This window comes from Lepisosteus platostomus, chromosome 7 (assembly GCF_059453375.1).
Source record: "Lepisosteus platostomus isolate fLepPlt1 chromosome 7, fLepPlt1.hap1, whole genome shotgun sequence".
Classification (NCBI taxonomy): domain Eukaryota; kingdom Metazoa; phylum Chordata; class Actinopteri; order Semionotiformes; family Lepisosteidae; genus Lepisosteus; species Lepisosteus platostomus.
The window spans coordinates 17003012-17013054 of NC_142617.1; the positions used below are offsets into that span (position 1 = coordinate 17003012).

Sequence of the window (10043 nt, forward strand, 5' to 3'; positions counted from 1 at the left end):
GGATAGAATTGCATAAGGCTTTTGTGTGTTGTAGTCTATTGGTTGTGAAGTTGCAAATTTAAAAGGGGCAGCACAATTTTGCCTAGAGCTGCAGAATGGCACATGCCGGCCCTGCCCAGTGCACTAAAGCTCTTTCTTGAAAGGGACCACCTTCCCAGGTAGCTTGTTCAATACTCTCATAACCCTCTGGGTCTCCTAATCTTGTTTCAAAAGCACATTTAGTTTTCCCATGTCCTCTGGTTCAAGATTCACCTTTCATTCTGAAGACATCCACTGGATTTCCTTTGTCAATGCTTATATAGTGTATTTTAAAATAACAAACAGTACTCCAGGATCCAGATCCCTTCAGACAGAATCAATATACAATATTCAAGATTTAATTAAGAGGAAAAGGGCCCCCTAAGCTCAAAATAAGACTGACATACATCCAGGCTTTCTTGTAGTGAAGCTGTGATTTATTAGAGATGCAAAAGTTATGATGCAAGACCAGGACTCACTGCAGGATGTGTCCACAGCTATGTAGGGAAAATAAATCTACATGAAATGCTAATGAGAGAACTGTACATTTTGACATCGTTTACTAAAATGTAAACACAAGCTTTTCTGCATCCTGCCATGGTGTCCCTTTTCAATTGAGGAAAATATTTTTTTCTTTGTGTTCTTTGCTGTTGTTAAATTGTAAAACAGAAACCTCCAACCCTGGAGGCTACAGTTCCAATGCAGCAGTTGTCAGTGGTAACTTTTAAAAGACCAGCTTCCAATGACCTGGGACACCTTAGTTGCTGGAGGTTTAATAAAGTGATTCAGAAAACATTTGGCACATAAGACCTCGCAGACCAGTATTCCTTCACTAAGGAACAGTACTTACTTAGATCACCAATAACTTACAAATGTTCCCAATCTTCAGAAACAGGTGATTTAAAAAGTTCTATTAAAGATCTAGACAACTGAAGCTCTCCAGGACCAAGGCTGGGGACTCCTGTTTTAAAGGCATTCCTTAATTTTGTGAACTTCAGTTGTCTATTCTCAGGCAATTTCAGCTGAGACTGATAAACATCTACATCACTGATGAGAGGCAGACTGTCTGCTCTACAGATGCAATTTGGATGAGGCTGACATTAGAGGAGCCTTTGGATGTACTATAGCTGTGGACCAGTATTTAACCACTGTCTTTGAACACCCCCTTCTGGTGACAGAGAGGAAACAAAGTTTTGCTCTGGATGCAGAGAGACCTTCAGGTACAGTATAAAACCAGACCAGCATTACCATTATAAGGCTGACATTATTAAGTAAATATCAGATGGCACTGTTATCTGTAATGTCCTGTATTCCAGATGGATGTCAGAACAATTAGTCACCTACTATACCACAAATCACTTGTTACAAACAACAACCTCCTACCACCAGGTGTTTGTTCAATTGATAAGGGTGTTTCTAATATTTTGGCGAATAAATGTAATTTAAATGAGCTTTCAAAAACTATTTACCTGCATTTATATGCTATAATAAAAACAAATTTCAAACTTCATCAAATTATATGAAGTGTACTATCAAAACATTGTATAAAGCAAACGCAGTGTTTTAAAAATTTATTATGAGAATGACTTATCTTCTTGTTCAAAATATAAGACAATTTCAACTTTACAAGATGGAAATACCAACAAATACACGCTCAGAAAACTAAAGCCACACAGTTTTCAGATTCAGATAGATCAACAAAATATACAGATCCAAAGCTACAACTGACCATTTCACAGCAAAATGTAAACATTCAGTGAAAATAAAAGATTAAACAACTTTTAAACTAATTTAACTAAATGCTAATTATCTTTCTTTCCTTCAGATTTACAAGACTTTTAGAACTTTGCTGGTGTTCTTTATTTTTATAAACAAGAGAATATGGTTTAGTTGGAGAAGTTTAGATGTATGATGGGACATTATGATGGGACATTACTGTTATTTGTGTTCTTGTGAGCATTCACCATTTAAATGTTGTAGTGTGTGAAACCGTATTTTTGTAGAAACTGCTAGGTATCAAAGCATGAATCTGTCCTAAAAATAACTTGTTGATATTCTATGTAAAAGCTGCAAAATCTTGCTCTTCAGAATCTAATGGTTTTCATTTGATCTTCCCTTTTAATTATTTAGATTAATTAGACTCTCTTGTTATCCCTTATGTCTTAAGATGCTAATGAATTCAAGAGACTGATAAAACCTTCCATAGATCTCACCTTCTATAACTGTACCTTAGTGCTCTATGCTTTTTTCCAAAAATGTAATAGTGACAAGAGACTCTCTAAAAGAAAAACTTTGTAGTTATCATAATCCTATGAGTTCTAAACGAAAAAAACAAACAATTAAGGCATGCAATTTTCTTTCCTTGAAGATGCAGGAAAGCCTGTAGGATTTCAAATGTCTTCATTTAAGGGCATCTTACTGGATTTGAATTACTATACAAGTTAGCAATGCTGCTTTACGGTAAACAGAACTCAGTGGAATTTAATATTTAACATGATTTTCACTGCTCCTTTCAGAACTACAAGTTGTTGTGTTTAAAGTAAATACATGCTGATCCAGAGTTACCACTTTACTTAAGGAAAGATAAAGAAACACATATTGCAAAGCCACAGACATTGACAATAGCATGCGTATCATAAACTACATAAATGTTCTTATGGACTGGGGGATTTCCAAAGATGTTTATCAAAATTAATCAAATAGAAAAAATAGTTCTGATAGTTCAACACCCAGGAGATATTCAGTACACTATAACAAGTTAAAGAGCAAGTAGGGTTGAGAAAAAGATACAAACAGGTTTGCTAGTACCACTGTTTAAACAACTTATTTTTTCCTTTAATTGTTCACATTCATGTCTGTAACTTGCATTTGGAGGTGGAAAGGTACACTGCAGAACACAAATCATTCAGCACCAATCTACTGTTTTCATTCAATGGTTTTCATTCATTATGTGTTATCTTTGCAGAAACACAATTCTGTAATGATCATCTACTGAAATAGCCATTTTGTTTAAAGCTGATTAATCTTATAGTACAAGATGTAGCCTTTTGCGTTGATGGATGTGTGGAGATTAACAAATGATGTTAAGGATAAGAATCACCTGACTTCATATTGATGCTCATGTGTAGTTTACATTGAGTTGCTGTGATCAAGTTTTTAAAGATTTCTCAACTTGTGATTTAAAAATTGCTATATGACAAGCTTTATTTATTCTCACTCAGGCTACTCTGTGTTAATAGAACAGAATTTAATGGAAAACACTAGTAGGTTGGGGTTTAATGGCTAGTATAGGCTTTAAATAAACTTTTTATGGGCATGTGTCTAAGATGTCTAAACTTCTGCAAAGAAATGAATATCCTCACATTCCATCCTATCCTATTTTTCTCAAGCTGCTTGAAGGGACTACAAGAATGTCCATTTCGTTCAAATCCAGAAAGGTCTATTTTCTATGGACAGCAAGTTACATGAAATAGCAGCCTCTTGGCCCACACCCCTGACTGCAGTTAGCGGAATTTGGCATCTTGGAACTTACTATTTTGGATTTACAAGGTGAAAAACTTGTCAGGGTTTGAGATGATGAAAAGAATAATCAGTGGCACATTACAAAAACAGTGGGTGCCTTCAAGTGGAATGCTTTTTGGGAACCATGCCATTTGCTCTTTAACTGGTTCCTTTTGATACTGTATCTGGACACAATGTTCTTTCACAGTACGATGCTTCATGGTGACAAAGTGCTGGAAACCGCTACCTCAGTGTCTACAAGAAAGAGCTAACAGTGGAACCCCAGTTGAAAGGAGTGAACTTCTGTGCTTGCTGCGCCCCAATCTCAGCCACATAAAGAGCCCCAGTCTTAAGGTCCAAGTCTACAAGGTGAGGCTTGATGTCGTCGGCCAGCTGGATGACACTGACCACCTTACACTGTCCAATCACTCCCACCGGTGGTGCTTCAAGGATAGAAATCTGATTGGTGTTCAGCTGGGCCACAATGAAATACTTCTGATCTGGCGTCAGCCTAGGAAACACAAAATTGCACCATCAACAAGAGGAAAATGGAGGCACCAATGGATACCTTCCATAACTAGAGGTAACTAGGCACTATTCTGACAAGACATCCACACTCAGATTATCCTCTGTTATTCTGACAAGCAGAACCTTCCATGAACCTCATAAGTAATAAAAAGCACTTTAATCTGTGGGCTGTCTTGAGATTTGTAAATGCCTCAGAGAGGTTAGTGTGTGCCGTTTGTTGTTCTCTAATAAGAACCTATTCAGACACCAGCAGATAGAAAAGAAACAATGATTCAAAGTAGAGCACTGCCTGAAAGCTGTTTATAGCATTACATATTCATAACATAACCAAGCACACAGAAGAGTATAAAACACTGCAGTTAACCATTTATTAACCTTCAAGTTTTATATGGCAAATGAGATATTATATATTATATACAGTAATACGTGAGGTATTTATTTAAAACCCTCTCTCAAAACCCAGGCAAGCAGGACTTAATAAAATGTTTCTTTTAAAATTATTTTTGTTTATGTAGTAAGATTGCAATGCACTAATGCAGACTACTATACATGCAGTTAAAAAGTCGCTAGAATGCATAATTTGGGAGCAGGACTTTTTATAGTTAGTTTCAAACATATTTGCACTTTAGTAATTAAGGTAAGTGGACATCTCTTGATAATTTAAGACAAATCATAAAGCAGCAGCTATTCAGTTTTAAACTATAATGTGTTCAGTCCAGTTGTATCAACAAATAAATAAATCATCATTAATAAAGTATCTATCTAAAATACCAATGCAATTTTTAGTAATTCATCCATATATCTGTTCATTAACTTAAATGTGTTTTATGTATTCTTTCAAAATCTAAAGCTATCTTCTTGGAGAGTAATACATTTTAATCAAAGTTAGGCTCTGTAATGTATTTCTAGATAATTTAACATGAACCTCATGGAGGAATCTACTAAACTCAAAACAAATTGCATGTTACAATACTAAAATAGCAGTGCTTTTGACTAGTAGGATCAAAGACACAGAGTGAAACTGACTTAACGAGGTGAATAGAACACTAACTATATACAATGGGTCAATGGAAGTCATCGGTATCATTAGATTTTACCTAACAGAGTATGGTGCGTCCTCTGTGAAGCAGCTGCCCCACGATCCCAGCCAATCCCCTGTCACAGTGTTAAAGACCTGAATCCGTTTGTTTCCTCTATCAGCAACCCATACCTGGAACACCAGAACAGACAAATCCCCCCCAATTATACAGATTTGTTGAAATCTTGTTATTGTGACTGATCTTATTGATACATGCCCACCTCCCAGATATGTTGCTGTTTTTCAATTTCAAAATGAAATCCTACTACAATCCCACCCTCCTTCTCTGCACTCTGTCCGTTTCTAGATTTAAAAATTTGATTAAAAATTTAAAAATTAAAAAATAATATCTGCAAGACCTCAACACCTGAAGTAGGCTCACCACACAAAGTTTTAAAAAGTAGAATTTCTTCTTTCTACTTTTTAGTGTAGAATTAACCTTTATTTATTATTTATCTTGAAATATCGTGGTGAAATTAAAAGGTCTGCATTTATAAATGTGCAGAGATGGGAATGGTGAAAGTAACCGTTATTGGGAGGTTTACGTACACATTATACAGATTTGAAAATCAGGGAAATTTACAATACTTTAATTTTGAGAAGCCCAATATGTCACAGATGTCGGAGAGGCATGCCGTGGAAAGGCAGGAGAGTGAAAAAGACCCTATGCGTATCGGCAAAACGGGGGTTAGCCCGGGCTCAGCAGGTCAGACCATATCAGGTAGAAAATTATGCCCTCAGGCTGTGTAGGAGATGACCTGGTGCTAGGCGGATCTCAAGACATTCGAACCCTCAATGCTAAGCAAGGAGGAAAGGGTGACCCGGAAATATATAGCCCAAAACAAAGACACACCGGAAGGACAAGCAAAGCACAGGGAAACTCGGAACAGGACAGAGTAGGAGCGCCCTCTAGTGACACAATACTTTTATAACAATGCTCTCTGAGCTTGTTAGAAGGTGACAGAACCCCTCATGAAAATTGGAGGGTGTTGAATTCTCTGAGGGGCCAGAGACCCAGCGTTTTGGCGTACAGGTATTCACCACTATCGGAGGAGGTACTGTGTGGCTCTAGGCTAAGAGGGTCCCGATCTAATCCCAGAAGGGACAGAGCTCTTTCTCCTTCAGGTGGTGTGTAAAAGTACCTGCTGTGAGTAGAAACATACCCTCTGAAAGGAATCCACTGCCACGCTGTGAGGGATGAAGAACTGAGCGGGACCGCTTCCCTGCTCTCCATGCATCCAGAGCAATTGCAGGTCTGTCAGGGAAATATCAAACAGCACTGATACGGTACACACACAGCCCTCCTCCACAGGAGAAAAGGGCAACACTCAACATAACCAGAAAGAGCAGATGAAAGCTGGGTAATCCTTTAAAACCTCACGAGCTAGAAACCCAGAAGATGAGCATGTATTATATTTGAATATGATACTATTTACTGTAATTTGTGTGCTTAATATTTTAAAGTGGTAATCAATATATTTGAGTTGAATACTGTGGTAGCAGTAGGTTACATAACAGAGATATAAAAATATGAGTTGCATGTGAGGTATTACTGATGCTTATGGACCACCTAAGGCGCTCTTCCAGCACAATTAAGCAGTTCTTTCATGTACCCTAAATTAAGAGTGAGGAATAAACAACAGATGCTGCCCTTCAGCTGGTCACATTTTCTGAAGCGCTCAAGCAGACAGTAAGAAAAGGCTTGGGGATTATAATTGATCAAAAAAGACCAATATTTCTGCACCTTTGGAGAGCTTTATCAGCCTGTTATTCAGACCCCCATCACCATCAACAATGTAGATTTCCCCAGAGCTGTGCACAAAAATCTCTGCGGGCTGATCAAACTGGAGGGGGTTCACTCCAGAGCCGGCTTTTCCAGCAGACCCTAAAACCTGGAGGAGCTTGCCAGAGGGAGTGTACTGCTTGATGGTGTGTCCGTATGGCCCTGCAGAAGAAAAGGAATAAGAGGTTGGACAAAGCACGATCCATTTTCAAACATACCACAAAGATAGCAAAGGGATTCATATGCACAAATAGAATCTTTTCCTCAGATATTTAAATTCTGTCAACATAATACTTAATACTTAATAACTGTGATCTCTCCTTTGTTTACCCACACACAAAGTAGCAATTATTTTCACTTTGTGCTGGTCTGCACTGTTCCACTCACCGCTGCCTACATCTGTTATCCATATAGAAGGATTCAGGGAGGCATCAGCCAGGAATATGCCGTGGGGCATCTCGATAGTTGACGTATTCCAAGCTTGAAGGAAGTCCCCATCCGTAGAGAAAACCAAGACCTTTGGCACATTGTCTCCTCTCTGGGAGAAAATGGATCAAATCTCAAAGTGTCACTGTTACAAACATGCAGGGGATCTAAGTAATCGCACATGTGTGATCCCTACAATCCTCCTAGGGTTGTAGTGTGGGATATGCTTGTATGCGCACTAAACAACTGCTGCATTCCATGCTACAATCTGAAAACTGCTCATCTGCAATCTCATTTTTACAGCACATGCATGCTATAATAAATTTCCTTTTAGAGTTCATCTGCTAAACTCAATAACCTACTCCCAGTACTTATGATGATGATGATAATAATAATAATAATAATAATAATAATAATAATAATAATAATAATAATAATAATAATAAAAAACTTTATTTTATATAGCGCCTTTGAAGGTGGCTTCTCAAAGCTTTTTACATAATGACAACAACAATAAATAAAAAGAATAAAAACACAATTACAATATACAGAGGAGACCATGGATGGTGGTACTAAGAAAAGCAGAAGGGTGAAGGGTTGAAGGCGATAATAGCTCAGACAGGTCCTGAGGTGCCAAGCCATGCAGAGCCTTATAAGTGAGCATGAGGATTTTAAAGTCCACACAGAAAGCAGGAAGCCAGTGCAAGGACTCCAGGATAGGAGTAATGTGATCACTTGCACTGGTCAGGATTCTGGCTGCTGAATTTTGGACATATTGCAGTTTGTTCAAAGAAGAGTTAGGTACCCCAGCGAGTAGAGCATTACAGTAGTCGATTCGATAGAACACAAATGTGTTGATCAGCTTTCTGCCACAGTTGGTGATAGCATAGGGCGTAGTCTAGCGATATTTCTGAGGTGAGAAAAAGATGTTTTGACAATATGCTGCACGTGGGTCGAATGTTAAGCCAGAATCGAATATCAACAATACATTTCTACAGTTACAATAGTTTTTTTTTCGTACATATGTTGTATTTTTAAACCGTAGACTTTTCAAGCCTCCTTCGGTTAAGGTGTCGCCTTAACCAACAGATGGTAAAACAGTGAAAATTAACTACCAAGTTAGGATTGTGGAGAAATGACAGACATAAAAACAAGAATCCACATGTAGTTGCGCCATGACTTACTTGAGCAACATACACCACTCCGGTAACATGATTGACAGCCACCCCAAACACTTGTCCCGTAAAATGCTCGGCGTTCTTGGGCCACGTGATGTCTAGTTTGTATAGTGGTTTCCCCGTCAGTTTGTAATCTGCCTTTAGAGAAGACTCATCAGACAGCTGGAAAGCAGAAACAGGATTAAGGACGTGGGCTTTGAAAGTCTCATACTGAAAGTGATAAGATTACATAATGCATGTAATAATACATGCTTTTATTAATAATACAGCAATAGTTAACCAGTGATAGCGCTTGGTTGCAGTCCTGCAGGATTGTCAGTAGTGCACGAATCATAGTCAATATCTAATCCACGGTGATGATCACCAAAAATGAATAATGAATAATGAATAAAGTACAGGCTAGAAATTTAAAGAACTGTGCTCATTTCACGAATAGACTAATGCAAGCAGCATAACGTGCGTTTTTTCTCATGCGACAACACCCGATTTGTCATTGAACGTTTTTAATAAAACGTGTACACGAATATGAAATATCTTGTAGATGATTTTAGTCGACGGACTGTGCAGATAACGATATTGGAACAACTGTAAATAATACAGTAAAACGTTCATATTGCCTTTATACTCACGTGGGGATAGACAGTACCGTACAGCACCAGCATAAGAAGCAGAACTACAGCCACCATCATCACAGTCAGACACGAATTATTTTTTCTTTTCATATCCTAGTCGATCTGCTTCTTAAAATTACCAACCTCGACGTGAAGCAGGAATTAATCCTAACCCTTTGGGTTTCCTTATTTGTTCACGTGTGTAAACAGGGAACTGCGACAGCGCTGACAGGTGATCCACTTAGAAATGCATGTTGGGAAATGTAGTTTTTAGTCTTTCATTTTTTTGAGTGCGTTAGGGAAAACGTCTTTTTCTGATACACCGTGAACAAAGTAACATACTCATACTGTTTAACGATGTGCCAAAGACTATACAATTAATTAATGCGGAAGAAAAGTGTTTGTTATATGTTAGGTTTATTTAACAATAACTTCATGTTTATGTAATTTTTTATGTTTATTTTTGCATGCACTGTACCGTGGGTGTGAGACGTTTAAAAAAGGGTTTTTTCATTAACCCAGAAATTGTCATTAATCTAAAATAAAAAAATACATATAAAACTTTATACCTGATTTCTTATTTGAGTCCTACCCTGTTTTTTAAAGCTTATACGGCAAATGTCATACTGTGGTTTATATGTGCAAAAAGGATCAAATGTATCAGGGCTAATAATACGAAGGAGCCACACTAGAATTAATGAAAGTTAAAAAAGCGGGTGGAAGACACCTCAGAATAAGAAGTCAGTCTAGTACCTACAGTACTACTGATTAGGTAACGATTTCCTACTGAACGAACTGAAGAAAAACATTAAGAAGAAGTAGGCTGGGGTTGTACGTCACTTAAGGAAAGAATGCAAAGCGGTTTTTTTTTATTATTATGGTTCAAATTCAAGCAGGAATTTATTTTGGCAGACGAACGA

At 37.6% G+C, this 10043-nt stretch overlaps 1 protein-coding gene across 1 annotated transcript; it reads right to left on the bottom strand.

Moving 5' to 3' along the window:
• Positions 1–1574: 1574 nt before the first annotated feature.
• nhlrc3 (NHL repeat containing 3) lies at positions 1575–9348 on the bottom strand. The gene is made up of 7 exons (XM_088639548.1): positions 9142–9348; positions 8519–8674; positions 7296–7446; positions 6870–7070; positions 6289–6380; positions 5145–5257; positions 1575–4030 (listed from the first exon to the last, which is right to left on the bottom strand). The coding sequence occupies exons 1-7, from the start codon at positions 9232–9234 to the stop codon at positions 3775–3777; spliced, it is 1062 nt and encodes a 353-aa protein (XP_088495674.1). The 5' UTR covers positions 9235–9348; the 3' UTR covers positions 1575–3774.
• Between the last annotated feature and the right edge of the window lie 695 nt (positions 9349–10043).

Coding starts and splice junctions, on each gene's coding strand:
- nhlrc3 (XM_088639548.1), bottom strand. CDS start 9,234: ATGAAAAGAAAAAATAATTCGTGTCTGACTGTGATGATGGTGGCTGTA. Junction 6,381..6,869: donor GCTGATAAAGCTCTCCAAAG/GTGCAGAAATAT, acceptor TTTCCCTGACAG/ACCTGCAATTGCTCTGGATG. Junction 5,258..6,288: donor CAGTGGATTCCTTTCAGAGG/GTATGTTTCTAC, acceptor CTGGTGTTCCAG/GTATGGGTTGCTGATAGAGG.